The sequence below is a fragment of the Populus euphratica genome, unplaced genomic scaffold, assembly GCF_000495115.2.
Source record: "Populus euphratica unplaced genomic scaffold, PopEup_1.0 scaffold91.1, whole genome shotgun sequence".
Lineage (NCBI taxonomy): Eukaryota > Viridiplantae > Streptophyta > Magnoliopsida > Malpighiales > Salicaceae > Populus > Populus euphratica.
In genome coordinates, this window is record NW_011499917.1 from 484,090 (window position 1) to 506,374 (window position 22,285).

The 22,285-nt window shown below is 34.6% G+C and overlaps 4 protein-coding genes and 1 pseudogene across 5 annotated transcripts; 3 read left to right on the forward strand and 2 right to left on the reverse strand.

Annotated features, from left to right (window-relative positions):
• Positions 1-1,665: 1,665 nt before the first annotated feature.
• Positions 1,666-3,526, reverse strand: LOC105134760 (NADH dehydrogenase [ubiquinone] iron-sulfur protein 8, mitochondrial-like; annotated as a pseudogene).
• A 214-nt stretch (positions 3,527-3,740) lies between these two features.
• On the forward strand, positions 3,741-5,172 carry LOC105134715 (uncharacterized). Its single transcript, XM_011039226.1, has 3 exons — positions 3,741-4,010; positions 4,102-4,220; positions 4,792-5,172. Exons 1-3 carry the CDS (start codon positions 3,862-3,864, stop codon positions 4,809-4,811), a joined length of 288 nt encoding a protein of 95 aa, XP_011037528.1. The 5' UTR covers positions 3,741-3,861; the 3' UTR covers positions 4,812-5,172.
• A 10,667-nt stretch (positions 5,173-15,839) lies between these two features.
• Positions 15,840-16,850, forward strand: LOC105134716 (uncharacterized). Of its 2 annotated transcripts, none has more exons than XM_011039228.1 (2): positions 15,840-16,701; positions 16,752-16,850. In XM_011039228.1, the coding sequence occupies exons 1-2, from the start codon at positions 16,142-16,144 to the stop codon at positions 16,768-16,770; spliced, it is 579 nt and encodes a 192-aa protein (XP_011037530.1). In that variant the 5' UTR covers positions 15,840-16,141; the 3' UTR covers positions 16,771-16,850. The 2 variants fall into 2 exon arrangements, with proteins under 2 accessions (XP_011037530.1, XP_011037529.1); XM_011039227.1 differs by having other exon boundaries at positions 15,841-16,693; positions 16,744-16,850.
• A 92-nt stretch (positions 16,851-16,942) lies between these two features.
• LOC105134718 (BTB/POZ domain-containing protein At1g63850-like) lies at positions 16,943-19,272 on the reverse strand. Its single transcript, XM_011039229.1, has 2 exons — positions 17,873-19,272; positions 16,943-17,622 (listed from the first exon to the last, which is right to left on the reverse strand). Exons 1-2 carry the CDS (start codon positions 19,130-19,132, stop codon positions 17,353-17,355), a joined length of 1,530 nt encoding a protein of 509 aa, XP_011037531.1. The 5' UTR covers positions 19,133-19,272; the 3' UTR covers positions 16,943-17,352.
• A 1,021-nt stretch (positions 19,273-20,293) lies between these two features.
• Positions 20,294-21,238, forward strand: LOC105134761 (putative F-box protein At1g23770). The gene has a single exon (XM_011039301.1). The coding sequence runs from the start codon at positions 20,294-20,296 to the stop codon at positions 21,236-21,238; it is 945 nt and encodes a 314-aa protein (XP_011037603.1).
• The last annotated feature ends 1,047 nt before the right edge of the window (positions 21,239-22,285 follow it).

Here is a 22,285-nt window from a genome sequence, read left to right on the forward strand (position 1 = left end):
GTCTAATGTAATAGAGATATGAATAATTGCACCTATGTGAATATAAAAGTGGTGCCGCTTTTGACAAGATTTAGGGTTTTCTCTTGTAAATATTCAAGAAAAAAAAATTATGATTTTAGCACATGGCCATAATAGTGCTAAACAGTTGTAAACCTCTTTAAGAGTTTGGATAGTATTATGTGTGTAGTATCTTTTATTCTACAACAAAAGTTTTGGTTTAATCTGCAGACACCATTAACTTTAGTAGGATTCAAGTTCTAACACTAATTGAAGGTTTAAATTGCAAAATACCTTCTTGTAAGCATAATTCTATCAAGTGAAAAGACCTTCATTACAAACTAGTGGGGGATTGTTGGTGTAGTTTGTAAATGAATAAAAGAAAAGATGTTTATCCCACATTAGAAAGAAACATTTTCTCCTAATGTTTCTAAGTGTGGGTTTCCATTGTGTAGTAAATTAAGCCATGGTGGACAAACTCTCTTATTTGGTTTCCTAATGTTATTATATGAATATTTAAAATATCAAAGGATAACATTTGGAGCTTTGAACTTGGAACTTAATATGAACAGTTATATTGTTTCATGAAAAGTTATACTGTTTGATGAACAATCATAGTAGTTCATCAACAATCATATTGTTTGATGAACAACCATAATATTTCATCAATAATCATATTGTTTGATGAACAATCATAGTGATTCATCAACAGTCATATTATTTAATAAATAATCATATTGTTTCATTGTTATGTTTTAAGTCTATAAAAGTATGTTACTACAAAAAAAAAAAATATAACAATAAAATACATATATTCTTTTCTTAGTTTTATCTTTTCATTCTTTTAGAGGTTTAAAAAGCTTAGTTGTATTCTAAAATTATTGTTTCTGTGTGGGATAAATAAACACCTTGAAAACTTAGTTGTATTCTAAAATTATTGTTTATGTGTGAGACAAATAAACACCTTAAAAATAATGTTTTTACATCTCTAAATCAACTCTATATTTGTATTCATCATAAACTTTCCTAACAGTAGTCCTACGGCTTCCATCTTCTCGCTCCTCAGCCTCGATGGTGATTGCCTGTGCAGGACAAATCTGGAAACCAACCAGGCATCATGAGAAAAGTACTAAATGCAACTATAATACTATCCAATGAGAGATGTTAACAACTCAAAGCGATGAAGAGGGTATAGACGGAAAGGACAATGCTGCTACTTTCTCAGATAAAACAGAAATAGGGATCCAAAAAAATATTACCCAGAACAAAAATGCACACCCCCAGCCCAAACAGTAAACATGAAACAGCTACACAAATCAAGATGCTACCAGCACGTTTTCACACTAGTAAACATAATCTAATTGGATGCATGCTCATCAAAGGATGCAGTCAACTTGAAATTTCACTAGTAGAAACAAATAAAGCATGAAATTCCAGAGAATACAAACCTTGACAGCTTGGAAATGCAAAACGGATGTAAAACTTATGACAGCTTAGATAATGTAGTAGCATTTCTGAGAAATTTAAGTGGAATTGCAAAGATATGACAACTATTTCCAAGTGCTCCATAGACCTCATGCAATCACAAGAAGAAAAACAATAAGAAAAAAATTGTCAAATTTCGAGGCTAATCAGCTCAAGTAAAATACAATTTGTGCGCGCACCATGCTATAGATTAATTATCTCCAACCAGAAGAGTGATTTAACTAGGGGCTGGATATAATATGAGAATTTGAAACTAACAAGGTAAATTCCCCCATTTATTGTTTCACACAACAAGGATATTTGTTTAAGAGAGTAGAATAAATCTCGAAGCCTTATAGCTTCACAGAGTTTGCATGCAATACAACGTTCCTCCCCAGTATGATATCGTCAGGGTGCATGCTCACGACGAAAACGAGGGCTCAAAGGACCTTTCTCAAATGGATAATTGATCTGCATAAGAGAAGATATTCCTGCTATCATCACTCATCATTGTCACGCTATAATATCTAATGGGGTATGGTGAGACACTTACGGTAAATTTTTTCTCAAAGAACTACTTGAGAGTCAACGACAAACCGCGAACCGTTTCAGTAAGAAACAGTGTGTTTATGCTTTGCTCAAATACTGTAATTACTCAGAGCATTAGGACCTTTTGTTGTGTCAGACAAAAAATGAAGTTAAACTGAATTCAAAACACAAACTTTAAGGATTTTAGGCATTACCAGAACTCCAGTCCTTTGCGATCTCCTTTGCAAGCTCCTCTCTTTCTTCATCTTCTACAATAACATATAAGAACAATTGCAAGAGCCATAAATATGTGAAACAAAGCATAAACACACTATAAAAACAAGAAAGGTCCCATTAAAGATGCAGGCAGTTATTTTTGGACTATAATCATAGAAGAAGGAAAAATTGTTTGTCATCCTCCAAAGAAAATCTTAAAACATTAAATCCAAAGCACTCTCAAATAATCTCAGCAAGTCATGTAATAAATTTTAACACAAATGATTTACAGTCTTAGCTTGTGATGCTCACTGATAAATCTCGATAACATTTTTCACTCGTCCAAGAACACATACAAATAGTATGTATAAATATAAATAAAATAGAGGGAAGGGAACAGGCAAACCCTTTTTGGTGGAATATAAGTGGGCACTAGATTTCAGTGCATATTGGTTTGAACCTTGCAATGCTTGTCCTGATACAGCCTGCAGACCCGGAAAAGCACAGCAAAGTAATATTACTATAAGCGAACTCATAAATCAATCATGCAAAGCATGAACTGTCAAGACCAAAATCAGCAGCATTAACCAAATCCAAACAGCTCTTCTGAAATACAACCAATATTTCATCACCCATCGGTCAGCAATTCGAAAAATAGTGAAACAATCTTACGAGTTGCTTATGCATACCCTCAGTAACATTAAAAACTTTCCATTCTCTCTCTCATTCAATGCATACACAAGTTCAAGTACACAGATAATCTCAGCCAGAAATTCCAGCATCTTAAAGTAAAAACACAATGAATATCGACCAAAATAATTTGTTTTCTACCGCCACAGCAAGGCTTCATCTTCGCATCATTGACATAACAGCATATATGGCAAAAAGAAGTCATCTTCGAGCCTAAATCAATTCGCTTAAACCTCTTCATAGATGGAGAGGAATCAAATTTATTTTATTTATTTATTATCCTGACTTATTAACCAAATAACCTAAATCATCGCTTTTCACCTTATATTATTCATTTATGAAAAAAAGTTCTGAAAAAAGAGATCACAGGAGTCACAGGTATTGAGAAGTTTAAGAGTCGACTGTGCAATCCAGATTCCACTATTTCCTTCACTTTCTTGACAACCAAACAGAAAGAGGTAACTGGGACTCCAAGATTCTTACAAGCTGACGAGCGCGAAGAGCATGAAGAGACTTGCGAGCTAATATCGCAGCCATTGATTCCGACGTCTTCCTCCTCCTCTTCGGGTGCGATTTGTTGAGTTAGCAAAGGAAGTAAACTGAGACCAACAAAACCACCTGATAAACTCGAGGATTCCGTTCACCTCAGTTTTTTCACATGCATTGGAGTTGGGAAATGTAGCGACTAGCAAGGTTGTGTTTAAAATATATTTTTTATATTAATACATTAAAATAATTTAAAATTACCACCTGATTTCACGCGAGATTAACACGTTCATTTTTTACTGAAACGGTGCGGTTTCTTAAACTGTCAAAACGCTGCGTTGTGACCTCAACAGAAGCAACGCTCCTCCTCTAAACTCTCGCTATGTACGAAGTAGGGTTTAAGTTATCACTCATTCCTCTTCTCGATTTTAACTCAGATACTGAACTCACTCGGCTTCTCTCTATCGTGAAAGACCAGAAATGGCGTCGTTTTGCAGATCGGCAGTTACGGCAACCACAAGGTCCCTGGCATCTCTATCCAAAACGGCAGGTCAGAAAACACTATACGCGAAATCCATGTCTTCTCCGTTCACTTCAACACCAACACGAACTATCCTTGCCACTTCAAGGTAAATAATGTATTCTTCTTTTCAATTCAAATTGGGATTTTTTTTTATAAATTTCGTAATTTATTTTTTTGTTTTTGCTTTGAAATTGTAGGATTGTTTCAGTTTTAGGGAGTGTGGAGTCGTTGATGCCACTCCACAGTGCAATTGCAAATGCTAGACTCAAATCTAGCATCGCTGTTGATTCTTCTTGTTGGAGCTGGCTCTCTCAAGGTGAGTTATTTTTATATTTATTTCTTTAAGTTTTTTGTCTTTTTAATTTTTTTTCATGTTTTTTTTCTTTTATTATTGTTTTTATCATTATGAGAAATACCATGTATGGTCAGTCATGTCATATGTCAAATTTATGTTGGGCCCCTGCATGTTTGGGCACCGTGAGGGTTGCATAGTGGTTATCAGGTGCCTTCTTCATAGGCAATGAGAAGTCACCGAGATGGCGTTGAACCGACCTAACTTGGTGTGATTGTTTACTGATGTGTAGTGGGAAATGGATTTTTTCGAAACTAATTTGGGTTATTGCGTGCGTGTGTGCAGCACTTGGTCTTGCAAAGCATTTATTTGAATTTCGGTCTTCTCTTATTATATCTCCGAATAAAACCAGATTGTGCATAGATGAGTTTTTGGCTAGTGTTCAAGTGGTACAACATTTGATTAATATCGAAATAGGATTGTTTTTATGGGTTTTACTTTGGTTGAGTTTTTTAGTACTGTTTTTTTTCTACCTCGTATTCTGCATTTTTGGTCACCTCTGACTCGAATTGGTTCCTCTGCTACATTGCAATAGGGCTTGCTACACCGTTGTGACACAGCCTGCTGGGATGGTAAATGTGAAAGGAAACTGAATCCATTTTTGAGTCTTGAATTCTTTCTCCTTGTAATATGGAAGCATATGCAAACTTGCTTTGGGCAAAATGCTGTTATTTTCACCTTTTGCTGTTGCCTTTCCCTTCCCACATCGCAAAGAGAATGGATGACTTAGACTTGTCATCTTTTGCTTGTTTGTTAAATGGATTTGTTGAGCTATAATGTTATGTACCAGTTAATGTTGTTTGAAGAAGGGGTCTGGTAATGCCATTTGTTAATTTAACCGTTTGAAGTCCTTCAAGCAGCATAAAACATTGATTTGATTGGGATTTTAACCTGTCCTGAACAGGACTTCTTTTTACCAAATTATCTGGTTTCAGTTACCAATCGAGGGATTTGTAGAGAGTAACTGTCCCCATTCGAGGGATTTGTAGAGAGTAACTGTCTCTTATAGTGAAGATGAAATGTATGTGAAATTAGAATCCCTTAGTTGAGCAACCACGAGATGTAACTCAAGCTTCTGCCAACGAGACATCACTTTGTTGTTGCTTGTTTTCAATATGGAAGGAAAGGTTAATTCCCCCGACGTAATCTATCAACTCTATCTTCTAAACTTTTTTTCAGCTGTTTGTTTTTCCATCTTAGTGCTCTTGTGCGTGGAGTAGAGATATGTCTGGGAAAGGTTGCCCTTGTGAAAACCATATCAAATGCTTCATATAGCTTATACTATGTTGCGGTTCTGCTGTGGTCGCTACAGCATACAACTTATACTTTGCGTGTGGGAATGATTGTAGGATTAGTCATCCATAAGTTCTCTTCACCTAGAACTATAAACTAAGTCATTCGATGAGGGTGGAATATTTAAGTCATTAGATGAAGGACTGAAATTGGGGGCAGCATAGATGATCTGTTGATCCTCGTAGTCGCTTATGTTGAATTCTTGTTGTCATGTTCCCCACTGTATGTGCCAAATTAACTTTTCTTCTGTACTACACTTTCGTTTTCTCAACATGCTTTAAGCTTCATGTTGCTGGACAAAATCCTTTTTGTTTTTTACTTTTCTCCAGCTACCGAGTTTCTTCAATCTTTTCTTCACTGGCATTTCCTAGATTTCGCAGTTCCTCGGTGACAAGGCTGGGTCATTTCAAACCAAATTGGGCTGCATTTGAGCGGTTTTTTCTTCCCCTGATGCTGGTTGTTCCTCTTTGCATCTCATTTCTTTCTTTGCTGCCGCTTGATGCAAGTCATTTCCATTGTTGGCCAGGATCATTTGCTTGTGTGGGGTTAATGTAATATCGATGGATGTAATCATCTCCAATAAAACTTTGGTTTAGTTTTTTATTTCTAAGTAGCTTCTGTTCGCCTGTTTCGGTGCTTGAGCTGGCTTGATTGGAGCACTAATTTTTTTTTCTTAATCCGATGCGTGGTTCACCGTCCCGTGTTTTCTTAGCAATCGAGTGGGCAGATGACCCTCCTTTGTATAAACGAAGTTAGAACTTAAATTTGACTATCGACTGTAAACAGGGCCGGTAGTTTGCATCAACTTTTTATCATCCAGAAACAAATTACAACTGTCAATTGGGAAATGTGATGGGGGGTTTCATCCAGAAACAAATCGTAAGTATTTTTTTGTCAGAACATTCTTTGATATAGTATTGTATTTTTATTCATCAAGTTTGAATCTTACTGTTCCCACACTTTTTTCTAATTAAAATTAAATTAATATATTTATATGTTTAATGTCTAAATACTCTTATTTAAAAATTTAATATAAATAATATTCTAAAATATTAAAATTTTTATTCGACACGAATAACATGGATATTGGTGTTATTGGGTCTTTTAAGAAACTAAATTTAACTTTTAAATGACAAATTTTCATAATTTATTTGAAGATTATTTATATGGTTGGCACCCGTGTCACAAGAGTTGATGTTCAAGAGTTTATTTATAATATATTTGGTATTACGGTAGTTGTTGTGGTTGTAATTTGAAAAAAATTATATTATAAAAAGTATTTTTAGTTGAAGTTGGTTTTATATTATAAAAAGTATTTTTAGTTGAGGTTGGTTTGAAAAAAAAGATGTTTGGTTAAAACTATAGTTGAAATTGAAATTAAATAAAAAATAGTTTAATGTGTTTGGTTAATAATGCTTTTGAAATTGAGGTTATAAAATAATTTCAAAAAATATATATTAATATTGATAGTTTTTAATTTAAATATTAGAGATTTAACTATTGCTATTACATCATGAAATAAATAATATTTTATATAAAATATTATTTATTTTTCTGTTAAAATATTTATAATTCCATCACATATAAAATACATATGACAAGGATTATAATTTTTTTAGTTTTTTAAGCACGCAATAACGTCAAGTAAAATATAACCGAGAACAAAATTGAGATTGTAATCAAATTCTGCAAATGCTGCATTATCAAGCGATTTCTGTCTACTTTATATAGTGTCATTAAATAATATTAAACACTAGTTTTTTGAATAAAAAACAATTAAAAAATTAAAAATAATTTTTATTTTACTGGGTCAGACTTGGTTCAATGCATTTTAAGCTTTGAACCGGAACCGGTCCGACCGAAATTGTATAACTAGCTACACTGTTCATGCTAATTAATTAGCATGAACAATGTGTAAATTTGTGTTGGCTATTGTTTACTGTTGAAACAAAAGTAGCCTCCCGCTGCTTCGCAATAACTGTGTTTGTTACGCAGTAAAAGGTAGGACCCATGAACAGTAAAATACATGTTTTTGTTTTAACCAAACATAAAAAACTGTGTTTGTTTTAAAACACAATCGCAATTGCATAAACAAACACAGCCAAAAAGTTTGTTTTGAAAGGGAAAGTCTAAGAAACTAAAACTTGTTTTTTATGTTTTACACGTTACTATCAATGAAGGAATTGTATGACATTTCTCAATCAGGAGACCAAGTCGCTAAGTAAACTCGAAGTCCTTTTCCAATCCACTATTAACCACAGGTAGTAAGCATCAAAGTTTTTAAAATAAGGAATTATTTCTAAATCTTGTAATCCTAATTAGTTAAAGGCGCCCCTGGTTATGAATAAGCAATACCAGAAATTGGAAGTTTCCCTTAAAGGATTAAGGTGTTGGAATTTTCCTTTAAATGGTGATTTTGATTAGTGAAAATTGGCTACAAGATACCAAGTTTGTCAAGTTTTTAGAGGATGAGGTTTATAAGTAGTGGTAATGAGGTACGGTATGAAGCCAACTAGGTAAGCACCAATTAGTGCAATATGCAGCACTAATTGGTGTCAATTAGTGCCACTCCTACTCCCACTTGTCTTTTATCTTTTGCATTGATGTTTGTCTATAAATAGACAATATATCTAAGCTTATTTACACATCACAAGTGAGAAACGAGAGAGAAGAAGAGGAGAGTGAGAAAGGGATAGTAATCCCACAAAATTGTGAGGTATTTGTGAGGAGAGTAAGTGAGGTGTTTTTTCCTAGTAATAGAGAGATTTTAGTTGTGCTTCTATTAGTAGAAAGAGGTTGTAATTTCAACATTACTTAGTCAAATTCTTCTATACTTGCTCGTGGATGTAGCCAAAATTGGGTGAACCACATAAATTCTTGTGTCTCATTTCTCATTTTATCCTATCCCTTACTTTTATCTTGTCGAGTTTGCATGCTAATATCCTAATAGTGGTATCAAAGCCATCTTGGTTGGTGTTGTTATACATAAAAGTTATTTATGCATACGGTTACTATTCACTTCTACGATACCATTTACCTATACGATACTATTCATCTATACAGTACTGTTCACATATGTTATTGTTGACATATATAGAAAGTCAGTGCGGTGATTAAATACAGTTTAGGAAGTTCTGTCTTAGGTTATTGGGTTTTAAGCGGGACCGTTTGTGACTCCTCTAATCTTTTTAAGGAACTTACTTAGTGAAGTATTATTCACACGATACTATTTCTGTATATGTTATAGATCAGTGAAACAATGATAGTTGAATAGATTTCGGTGAATACAATGGTAGTAAAGTATAAGATTGAGAGGTTTAATGGGAGCAATTTCTCATTGTGGAAAATAGGAATCAAAGCAATCTTAAAGAAAAACAATTGCTTGGTAGCAATTGAAGATTTACTCACAGAGATCACTAATAATGCAACATGGAATGAGATGGTTGGCAATGCTATTGCTAACATACATTTAACATTAGCTGATGAAGTATTATCAAGTGTGGCAGAGATGAAAACAAATAAGGAGATATCAGAGACTAACAAAGTTATACGAGTCCAAGTCTTTATACAATAAGATTTTCTTAAAGTGGAGACTTTATACCCTTCGAATGGTAGAAACCACAATGATAACTGACCACATTAACACAATAAGTACTTTATTTTCACAACTCACTACGTTGAGTCAACAAATAAAGGAAAATAAACGTGTAGAGCTTCTACTTCAAAGTCTTCCTGATTCGTATGATCAACTCATTATCAATTTGACCAATAATATCCTCTCATACTATTTAGTCTTTAATGATGTTGCAGCCGCTATCTTGGAAGAAGAAAATAGGCCAAAAAACAAAGGAGGCAAAAATAGTTTAAACCAAACAGAGGCATTGTTAGTGGCAAAAGAAAGATTAATGGAGCGTGACTTCAGTGGGAGTAAAAGGCAAGAGAGATCCAAATCAAAAAGTAAGAAGACTGTGAAATGCTATAACTATGGTGGAAAAGAGCACTTCAAAAAGGATTATTAGTTTAAAAGGGGTATAGAGAACACTGTACAGTCATCAAAACCTCAAGGATGTGTTGCAAGCACTTCATAAGATGAGGAGGTTTTATACAGTGAAGCAGCAACAATCTTTACAAATAGAGAAGAGCTTATTGAGGTTTGGCTAATGGATTGAGGAGTAACATGGCATATGACTCCTAATCAAGACTGGTTTCATATATATAAACCCATCTCTGGAGGTACAATGTTCATAAGTGATAATCATGCTTTAGAGATTGCTAGCATTGACACCATCAAATTGAAGATATATGATGGCTTAATTCATATTATTTCAGGAGTGCGACGTGAAAGACTTAATAAAAATCTTTTGTCCGTATGACAATTTGATAGTTTTAGCTGTAAGATCCAAATAGAAAATAGAATAATAAAAATTATCAAAGGAGCGTCGGTGGTTTTAAAGGTAAGAAAGACAGTTGCAAACTGGTGGTTTTAAAAGAAAGAAAGACAGTTGTAAATATGTTTATATTAATAGAAAAAACACATCATGGAGCAGAAGCGTCAATCGCATCAACCAGTCCTGCAGAAGAGAGATAAAGATATGGCATCAAAAACTAGGCCACATGTCAGAGAAAGGTTTAAAGGTTCTTTTTGATCAGAAGTTACTCCCTAAGCTTATAAAGGTTACTTTACTTTTTATGAGCACTGTGTTATAAGTAAATAGCACAGGTTAAAATTTGGCACATTAACAACTAAGAGCAAATGCAAAGTTTGACACATTAACAACTAAGAGCAAATGCATCTCAGACCTGGTTCACTCTGATGTTTGACAAGCACTAGTTGTATCATTGGGAGGAGTAAGATACTTTGTATCATTTATAGATGACTTCTCCAGGAGATGTTGGGTGTATCCAATTAGAAGGAAGGCATATAATAGTCTTTAAAACTTTCAAAGTGCAGGTAGAACTTGAATCTGAAAAAAAGATCAAGTATTTGAGGACTGATAATGAAGGAGAATGTACTAGTGATGAATTTGATAACTTCTGTCAATATGAAGGTATCAAAAGGCAGTTTACAATGGCATACACTTTACAACAAAATAAAGTGGCAGAGTAGATAAATAGAACTCTATTAGAAAAAACAAGAGCAATGTTGAAGGCTGCAAGTCTAGGAAAATTATTTTGGGCAGAAGCAATCAATACTGCTTGTTATGGATAAATCGATCTCCATTAACTACAATTGAGCTAAAGACACCAATGGAGATATGGTCTAGAAAGCCAATTAATTATTCTTGATTGCATATATTTGGAAGTCATATGTATGTAATGTACAATACTCAAGAAGTTAGCAAGTTGGATTCAAAATCTAAAAAATATGTATTCTTGGGATATACTGATGGAGTGAAGGGATATCGCTTATGGGATCCCACTACCCACATGGTAGTCATCAGCAAAGATGTCATATTTGCAGAAGATAAAATGCAAGTGGAAGAACATGATAGCATTTTAATAGAGACTACAACATTTTAGATGGAAAATACTCAGAATCATACTTCTTCTGAAGCTGTACCAAAACATGAAGAACAAAAACAAATAGAGTCTAAAACTCCTGAAATTCAATAGTCAACACATGAAAGAAGACCATCGGCTTGACACTCAGAATATGTTACTGAGGTCAACACATGAAAGAAGACCATTGGCTTGACACTCAGAATATGTTACTGAAAGCAACATTGCATATTATTTTCTAACATAGGATGAAGAGCCATCAACTTTCCACGAGGCTATCAAAAGCACATATAAATCTATGTGGATAATAGTAATGCAATAGAGATTAAAGCTCTACACAAGAATAATACTTGAGATCTTGTTCCACTACCACAAGGAAGAAAGGCCATTGGCAATAAATAGGTTTATAAGATAAAGCGTGATGATAATGATAAAGAGGAGCGGTATCATGCAATATTGGTGATGAAAGGATATGCTCAGAAAGAAGTAATAGAATTTAATGAGATATTTTCCCCGGTGGTATAATTTACTACAATTAGAGTAGTCTTGACGATGTGTGCTATATTTGATCTTTACTTAGAGCAGTTAGATGTGAAAACTGCATTTCTTCATGGAGAACTTGAAGAAGAAATTTATATGCTTCAACCAGAGGGTTTTGTTGAAATAGGTAAGGAGAACTTGGTTTACAGGTTGAACAAATTTCTATACAGTCTCAAACAAGCGCTGAGGTGTTGGTATAACAGATTTGATTCCTTTATAATTAGCCTTGGGTACAACAGACTCAGTTCAGACCATTGTACGTATTACAAGAGGTTTGAAGAAGATTTCATCATTTTGTTGTTATGCGTGGATGACATGTTAATGATAGGCCCCAACAAAGATCGAGTCCAAGAATTAGAAGATTTAAAGACACAGTTGACTAGAGAGTTTGATATGAAGGACTTGGGACTAGCAAACAAAATTCTAGGGATTCAAATTCACCAAGACAGAAATAAGAGGAAGATTTGGCTTTCTTAGAAGAATTATCTGAAGAAGATCTTGCGACACTTCAACATGCAAGATTGTAAGCCAATTTCCACCCCACTTCCTATTAACTTTAAATTATCCTCAAGTATGTCTCCTAGCAATGAAGCAGACAGGATGAAGATGTCTTGAGTACCGTATACATCAACAGTGAAAAGTTTAATGTTTGTTATAATATGTACAAGACCAGACATTATGCAAACAGCAGTGGAAAGTTTAATGTTTGTTATGATATGTACAAGACCAGACATTATGCAAACAGTGAGAGCAACTAGTCAATACATGGTAAATCCTGGTAGAGAGGATTGGAATACTATTAAGAGGATCTTAAAATACATCAAGGGTACCTTAGATGCCGTATTATGTTATAGGATATCAGAATTTACTATCGGAGGGTATGTTGATTTAGATTTTTCTGATAACCTTGAGAAAAAAAAATCTACTACAGGCTATGCGTTCATAATTGCAAAAGGAGCTGTAAGCTGAGTCTCTAAACTTTAGACTGTTATAGCGTTAGCCACAATAGAAGCTGAGTATATGGCAGCTAAACAAGCATGTAAAAAAGCAATATGAATGAAAAAACTTATGGAGGAGCTCAGGCACAAACAAAAGAAGATTCTTTTGTATTGTGATGGTCAGAGTGTCTTATATATTGCAAGGAATCCAGCGTTTCATTTAAGAATAAAACATATAGATGTTCAGTATCACTTTGTTCGTGAAGTGGAGGAAGATGAAAGTGTGGATTTTCATAAAGTTCACACAAAAAAAAATCTAGTAGATGTTTTGACCAAACCAGTCAACGCTGGCAAGCATATAGGGTGCAGATCCTTTTATAGCCTAACTGAAACTTTAACAGCATGAAGATGACAAGTATACAAAGTATAAAATAATCATAAATGATCAAGTGTGAAGACTTGATTAAATCATTAAAGTCTTTAGGTGAGAGAATGTGAAGCCAACTATGAAACCAGCTAGGGAAACGCCAATTAGTGCAACTTGTAGCATTAATTAGTGTCAATTAGTGCCACTCCCACTTGTCCCTTGTTTTTTACATGGATGCTTGCATATAAATAGGCAATGCATCTAAGCTTATTATACACACCATAAGTGAGAAACAAGAGAGAAGAAGAGGAGAGTGAGAGAAGGAAAGTAATCCCATAAAATTATGAGGTATTTATGAGGAGAGTAAGTAAGGTGTTTTTTTCTAGTAATAGAGAGATTTTAATTGTTCTCCTATTAGTAGAGAGGATGTAATTCTCACATTACTTAGTAAAATCCTTCTATATTTGCTTGTGAACGTAGTCAAAATTGGGTGAACCACATAAATTCTTATGTGTTTCATTTCTCATTTTATTTTATCCCTTACCTTTATTTTGTCGGATTTGTATACCAATATCCTAACACACGATTCATTCCCGCTAATGTTTTCTCAGCTCTTTACAACTTTATCATGCAAAGGGAGTTCTCCAGCTATGTTGAAAATGGATGTGAAGCAGAAGATAAGAAAGTGTTACAAGGAAAAAAAAAAACACCAAAATCACCATTATATATTTGCCAAATGATTGTCCTATCCTTGTTAAAAAAGAATAACAAGGAAAATGGCACCTAGGATTGGTTTAAAGATCTCAATTTTAATCATAGAAACATATAATCAAGAAAGAACTATCTGGTGACTGGGAGTGTGAAATTCGAGGTTTTTAATAAGGACGTCCTCATGCTATCTGGTGTTGTAGATTTGTGTTGTAGCAATGGTTTTGTAGAGGGATCGGGGAACCATGATCAGATGTGGAGAATGAATTGTGAATCACTCATAACAATAGGCACCGCCGCACCAGCTTCCTGAAGGCTAAACGATTTATGGGTTCAGATTCATAGATGCCAACAACTGAGGTCTACATTGCACGATCTTTCCCAAGCACTCCAGTTGTCTTAAACAAGTCCTTGCATCTTGGTTTTCGTAAGGAGCAAATGAGAAAGGGGATGCTAGATTCCTTACCAGAATACGAGGCAATTGAAAGCCAAGAAGATGCCCCTTCCAGGCTTCCTTTACGGGTGAACCTTAATTTCATCTTGGATTTCTAGGAAAAATATGTGCTTTGCTTTCAAATGTTTAGTTTTGTTTTTGTTTTTGTTTTTTTGACTCGATTCTGTCTTTGCAAGTTCTTTAGCGCTTTTCACTCTATTCTAGCTGTTCTACTGATATTAACGGATATGATTCTAACATGTGTTTTTTAAGTTAGAGGATAGTACAATCCCAACCCATTTTGTTTTCTGGATATTTGCTTACATTACCCGTTACAACAAAAACAAATTTGTATGATAAAAGTCTACTTTTAGAATCCCTTTTTTTTTTTTCTTGATAGCGTGTTTTATTCATGGTAAACATACCTGATAGCGTGTTTTATTCATGGTAAACATAAAATTACGTGAACACCTTAATATTGAAAAATCAATTAAATTAAGAAAATTAAAAAAAATAGCTGAAAAAACTTAACCATAAAAAAAATCAATTAAACTAATTAAAATTTTAAAAAAATCGACTGGTTTGGTTTGGTTCGGTTCGGTTCCAGTTTATAAGCCTGAAACTGAAAAAACCGAATTGAATCCAAAAAGGAAAAAAAAAACTAAAAAAACCAAGCTAAACTATAAAAAAACAAGCTAAACGGGTTTGAACCAGTTTTTCCCCAAAATAATAGAGCTAAACTGAAACTGATCGGTTTGAATTTGTTTCGGTTCAGTTTTGGTTTTTTTTAAAAACTGATTTTGGTTTTTTTTGATAAAAACCGAACTAAACTGAAAATAATCACCTATATTAAAAAGTATAATCACTAAGGCACTGTTTATTTGCTAGAAAGTAGTTTTATTCTGGAATATGAATTCTAAAAAATGCATTATTTTCCGATGCTTGGTAGTGTAATGGAAAATAAAGCCTCGTTTGTTTGCAGGAAAGTAATTTCATTTTGGAAAATGATTTCTTTGAAAAGTAAATTCTGAAAAAGTAAATTATTGTTTTATGTTTGTTAGTGTCATGGAAAATAAGTTGAAAAATATTTTTCTTATTTGGTTATGTCATTAAAAATGAGTTAGAAAATAATTTATTGATATTTTTTTTTTAACTTTATTAAAATAACGAGGAACAAATCTTACAAATTAAAAAAGTTGATGAAAATAAAATTAAAAAAAAAATTCATAAGTTTCATAAATTATCTCAAATAAAATAGATAATAATCAAAATAATAGAGATCAAATCTAACAAATAAAAAAATTAAAAGATGAAGAAATTAAAATAATAGTAGTAATTACCATTTCAATAAGTAACAATAAAAAAAATAAGGACCAAATTCAATAGATAAAAAATTTTAATTAAAAAAAGATAAGGAAAAAACGAATAAAAATTATAAAAATAAGAAACAAAGTTAATATAACAATTAAATTTTAAGAAATAAAATTAAACAAAAAATTCAAAATAAAATATATATAGCAATCAAAAGTTTAAGAATTAAATTTAATATAATCAACGAAAAAACATAATATTTTTAAATTTTTCATAACTTTCAAAAAGTAATTTCTGTCTAAAATAAAAAAAAAACACTTTCCTGAAAACTAAACTAAATTTTTCTTTGGCCGGAAAATATTTTTCACTGACAAATTTTTTTAATAACAAACAAATACATAAAAATATAAAAATGATTTGCAAAAACAGTTTTGCATCAAACAAACACCGCCTAAACTATAAATTTAAGTTAATCTCTTTGAAGAGTTATATGGTTTTCGAGGGGGTGTCATCGGAGTGACATTCCTCCCTCTTATCTCAAGCAGGTGAATGCAGGTGACTTGGTAAGCTTCAAACAGGATCATAAGATGATAATTATGCATGAAGATCTGCTGGTTTTTTAGAAAAATTAATAATGCTCAGAGAAAAATGGTTGTTTAAGGCTGTTATAGTTTCCTCTAATGACAGCATTCAACATGATTCTTAATCTAGAACTAATCGGGGCTTAACCAGGCCCACTGGTAGCTTTGTTTACCTTACAATTTGTGGGCATTCATATGCTTGAGAGATTGTCGCCATGTTACAACCTGTTCTGTGTTACAACTGCAGTTGCGATAGGAATTCCTCTGTTTTAGTCTTCTTAGTAAGTTATGTTGCGAGCGATTGTAGAGATTTTTTTAAGGATTTGAACCTGATACCACCTAAGATCAATACGTTATCCTCATTTCTTTCGAGTTATGGCCCCCAAGCACTCTGCTTTTCATTTGCCTTTAGAACTTTGCTGTTATCTGACTACTCAAATCTCAAGCTAGAAACTGAAGATTGCCGCCACCTGTACCCAGGAACAGAATTTATGGACGTTGAAGATGGTGAAATGTCATGGTTCTACGCTGATGTCAGAGTGGGTGTTGGAATTGGCCCAAGCATTTGTGTTGGGATTGGGATAGGCGTGCCGTGTGGGCTTGGTGGCTCAAACCTACAAAGGCACCACCCGAAACTGAAGGCAATTTTGGTGATGAACAGGATTTATCCTTTGCGGCATGTAAATGAACACCCTGTTTTGACATACACATCTTGCTGGTTTTGCTTGCTTGTTTTCTGTTTTACAGGAGTCAAATCATTTGTGGCTCCCATTATGACAGCTCCCATTGTTGCTCCCTGTACTGCTTAGCATCATCACCCATTATTGCTCCCTGTACTGCTTAGCATCATCACCTACGATCATGAACTTTTATCAAGCTAAATTGCATGTTGCAAATACGGTAACGAAGGTGCGGTTTGCACTTTATCTGTCTTCATCCTCACCATGGCTCCAGATTCTTTCACTTTGATAGACAGGAGAGGCCAGTGACACTTTTCCCACAAGACTAGCCCGGAGTAGAAATCACAAGACAATTGAATATACTACATCAACAAATTCAAATTGCTATTAGCAACCCGAAAAACACAAGCGTGCATCAGTCTTTAGTTGGTCTTAATGGGCTGGGATCACACTGCCAAATGAGAATTTACCAACACATGTTTGTATATTTCAGAGAATTTAACAAGTTTTCAAGGAGAATTTTGCAAACAGCAACATTTTAATCCTACAGCACTCGTTAGAAGTCATTTGGCCCACTGGTCACTTCAGCGCTCAAGGAGAGAGGGAAACATGCAAAACCAAATCAGAGCATTTTGCCGAGGACGGTCCGCGGTGGAATTCTATAAACACCAGCCTAATATGTACATTTCACATAAACGCCTATACCTTTGTAAATACGCAGCATGACAGGAGCAACAGTTCATCTGTCAAACTTGTGGTTGATTTGTTGCACGGCGGAACCAAGTGTTGAATGCGGTGACTAAGTGGGGGCAATCTTCAACATTTCGAGTTGAGAAGCTGAGACACTGCTGCAACAACACTTGTGCATCTGACATGGGAAGTGTGGAGATAATTCTTAGAAATGTCTCTTCCAGCTCCAGGTACAGTGATTTATGACTTGGTAACATAGAAGAAAATGCACTGTCTTTGCATACAATCAGAACAGGAAGCCAATCCTTTACAAGCTTCATCCTCACCTGCAAGCAAACGCTCAAATTAATTAACCATCTGTGCTACTCGTTAAGGATTTCACAACAAGAAATCTTGGTCGAGCCTTCCAAGCACAGATAGGCTCTAACACACTTTTTGTTAATACTAACAATTCAGCTTTTGGAAAAACCAAAAACAATTCAAACTTCACGCATCCAATCCTTGACGGATTGCTTATTTTAAAGAACTGGTGGCAGTGATCACAAAATAATCGAAAATAAAAGGCAATAGCAATACCTGTCTAGCGGCCAGAATGGTCCCAGAAGCAACAGCGTTAGCAAGCTTACAAGTGCAACGAAGCAAAACAGCAGGAAAGCCCGGAACAATATTCCTCCACGCATCATCCCGAAAAGCCCTCTGCAAATCAGCCGTAAAAGAATCTTGCTCACTCCACTCCTTCACCGCACTATCCGCCACTCTCAGCTCAATCATCCTCTCCACTAACCACAACAAATGCTTCCCATTTGTCATCGCTGTATGCAAATTCAACCTTTGTATCGCTTCCGTCTCATTATGATCCCCTCTAAAATTCGGACTCGAATACTCCTCAAGCGATTCCTTCACAATCTTCAAACTCGTCTCAAACGCCATCTCCAAAACCCTCCTCGCCGACTCCCTCGATGAAAAATCCCTCAACAACTTAGCCACAAACGCTTTCACAAATGCCATGTTCGAACTACTATGAATCGCAGCCAATATCAAACCATGAAGCATCTCGTCACACGAATCATATTTCGCCGGAGAAACCCTAGCTAATAGCTCTTCAGATTCCTCCTCGCGTAAATATGGAATTAAATTAATCACGCGCTTCTCTTCCTCTTCACTCCACGGCACAGCCTCAAGATACATGACGCAATAATCCGCACACTCATCAAACAACAACTTTAACGCCACCGGCAAAATATCTAGAGCCACCGCAGCAGAGTTAATCACATTATTGAAATCGTTTGTATACAGCAATTGTAAAACGCTTAGATGGACTTCGATCGATCCAGGAGCGACGCCTAATTTTAGAGGAATCAAGTACTGGTCGATTTTATTTTCATCAGAATCGGGATTTTCCTTGGAGTGCTGCCATCTGTCGGATAAAAGGGCGGAGAAATACTTAGAGCGTTGGAGGATGCGAGAATGGAGGTAGATCTGGACATTGGATTGGTTCTTATTGTCAATTGAATAAACTGAATCCGAGAAGTTAATGATGGGGGCAGTGGGGTCCAGGAAGAGGCGGAGGATGACGTCAGCGGTGTTAACGTCGTTGAACGGGGTGATGGTGGTGGTGGAGGAGGGGGTGGTGGAGAGGAGCGGGTGGGAGGAGGTTCGGCGGAGTTTTTTGGAGGTTTCGGAGATGGCTTTGTCAGGAAATGAATCGCTTAAGGCGGCAGTGGAGGACAGGCTAGTGGATCTGGAGGCGGTTGAGCGGAGGCTAGTGGTTGTGGAGACGGTGGAATGGCGGTTGTATGGCGCGCGTGGCCATTTCTTGGAGGTGGATGGGATCATTATCGATAAGTTTCTGGATTAGGGAAGATTTTTTTCTGGGTGCAAATAGGAAGATTTGTTGGCGGTGTAAATTTTTTAAAGCTTGCTGGGTGGACAGGTGGCGTGGTGATGATTTTTTTTTTTTTCATGAATTGGCGAGCGGAGAAACTATGTAGTCGGTGTTTCTTGTCGTTTGCTGGAGAAATGGGTGAAAACATTAGCGTCCGAGCGCCCTCATTTTACTAAACTACCCTCATTGTACTAAACTGTGGGCTATTGCTTTGGAAGTGTACATGCATGATACTCCCCCAGTTTCGTTGTGCTTGTATAAATTTCTTAAAATAAAATAAATATTAATTAAAATATCTGTTTTAAAAATATTATCTCACTTTTATTTTCAATTTTTTTTATATAGTTAAATTTTATTTTGAATATATTTTTAAAATAATAGAGAGAATAAGGGAGACTATATAATAATTCTACTTTAATTTGTTTTAAAAAATAAATAAATTAAAATCATAAAAAATTATAAATTAATATGGGACTAAGGAATTAATAATCATCAGCTGATAATTAATTACATACTTGAGTGGATAGGCATGGTGCCAGTCAAATTCTCTATTAATTTCTACGGTAAATTCTTCTGGATACGCTACCGTGCTGAGCTGGCAAATTCAGCGGTTGATTAGGATTCTCTAGTGCCCCTTCTCTATGTCACCATCACCACTAGAGGGCGTTTAGGAGTGTATTTAAAAAATATTTTTAAAACAATTTAAAATATTTTTTTAAATTAATATATGTTTAATATTTTTAAATTATTTTAATATATTAATCTTAAAAATAATTTTTATAAAATAAAAAATATTATTAATATATTTTTTTAAATAAAAAACATTTTAAAAAATAACAAAAACACATTCTCATACACATTCTGAGGATTCCATATATATTAAATTCAGCGGTTGGTTAGGATTCTAGTGCCCCTTCTCTATATCACTATCACTACTTAGCCTTGATTAGGATTCTATATATAGGTGCACCTTTTCTTATCCCTATATATCACCATAAGAACTTCAAGCTTCCCGCAGATTTTGGAGTTCTTTTCTTCGTTTTTTTTCGTTGTTCTCTAGATTAATTTGTCTGCCAAAACCTACAGAAAGTCTTATCCTGAATTTCAAAGACATGCCTAAAGAACATGGAACCCTAGCTCAAGTTTTGTCCGTCCAAGAACAGGTGATTGGTCGAGAAGAATCTGAAACTTCTCATCAGGAGTTACCCCTCAACTTCCCAAATCAACAAACGACAAGCCGCCACGAGTCTTCTGTATCTGCTGGGTTCGAGGGTGTAGCAGAACCCTGTAGCAGGGAAACACCTACCGAGAAGGATGAGGATTGTAGTTTCTCAAATCACAATGTGGCTATTGCTACTCATGCCATCTTATTGGAATTTGGTTTTATCGGGTTCGATTTGAAATCTGGGATGAAAGTTGATCAGTTTCGTCCTCCAACAGACCTGTCTTCAAACGCATTCACGATGTGGTACACTCTTCCAGGGCTCTTGCTTCCTGAAAACGTCGTTGCTGAATCGATTTATGTGAAGGTACAGTGTTCAGAAGATACCGTCAATGTATATGGATCTTTGACCAAGGATGGCTCGGATATACACAGGGTGTGTTTGAATGGAAAGGCGTTTGGACGCGCTATAAATTTGTTGCGAGCAAATTGTGAAAGGAACTCTTTGATGAATGACAATGATAAGAATGAAGTTCGACAGCTAGAGAAATTTCTGAAGGATGGACTAGCTTTGCCACTGTTAATAGATCTTTGTGAGAAGACCGGTATGGCTCTTCCACCATGCTTCGACCGCCTCCCAAGAGAGTTGAAGTTAAAGATCATGGGGTTGCTTTCCCTCGTAGATGTTGGGAGAATGGAATGTGTTTGCTCGGAGCTGCGGTTTTTGTCCAGGGCCAATCGTTTAATTTGGCAGATATTCCAGCAGGATATGATGCCACCACCAGAAAAATACGAAGACTCGATAGCCAAAATTCAGCTGTTCATGAGAATAATAAAAGTGAGGAGCATGAAGAAGAAGGCGATGTCAAACATATCCATGGAACAAGAAAAATAGAACATTGTGCTGTGTTCTCCAACTCTATTCCTCTGCTGCTGTGGGACAACATAGAATTTTTTCCCCACAAATATATAATTAATAATTAAATTTAAGGTGCAAATAAATGATCATAATTAATATTTAAATTCAAAAGGAAGTAAAGAGACTCGGAAATCTTATTCGTTTTTTTATTTGTCTAGATTTTTTTCATGTTTTTTTTTTAATTATTATTATTGTTTTGATCATATTAAGAAATATTGCATGTTCATGCACTGTGAGTGTTACATAGTGGGCATTAGGTGCCTTTAGACCATGACAAAATCTGTTTTCTCATCACATTTTGTTTTCTCACCGCATCTTAAGCCTTCCATGTTGTTGGACAAAATCCTTTTTGTTTTTCCTTTGGATCACTCGAAAGGAACTAGAAAGAACCTAAAATCTTTTTGGTTTTTTCCGGTGGTAGCAAGCATGCAAATTAGGACTGCACTTGACACCTCCTGCACTTCTCACCTACTATCCTAATTAATTTTTGTGATATTATTTATGTATATAATAGTGATTTTTTTTGTTTAAAAATATATAAAAATAATATTTTTTTATTTTTAAAAAATTAATTTTATCAATAGTACATTAAAACAATTCAAAAACATTAAAAAAATTTAATTTCTAGCAATTTGTTTTATAAACGTTTATACATAATCTCATAATAATAATAATAATAATTATTGTGATTGTCTTAATAATAATTAAATAAATATTTGGGAATGTGGTGCAAATCATGTTTTTAAAAAATTAAATTTTTTATATATTTTGGGTCGTTTTGATACATTAATATTAAAAATAATTTTTAAAATTAAAAAAATATTATTTTAATATATTTCAACATAATTTTTTAAAAAAATTATAATATTAATAACAAATAATGCTCTCACCAATTAACAAACCAGCAAGAGAAGCAAATAACATTGTCCCTTGAGAAAGAACCAAATATCGCCAACCTCATTTGATGATAAGATATTTTAAAAACTAAAAATTTCATCAGTTGATTTCCCAGCAAGCCGAAAA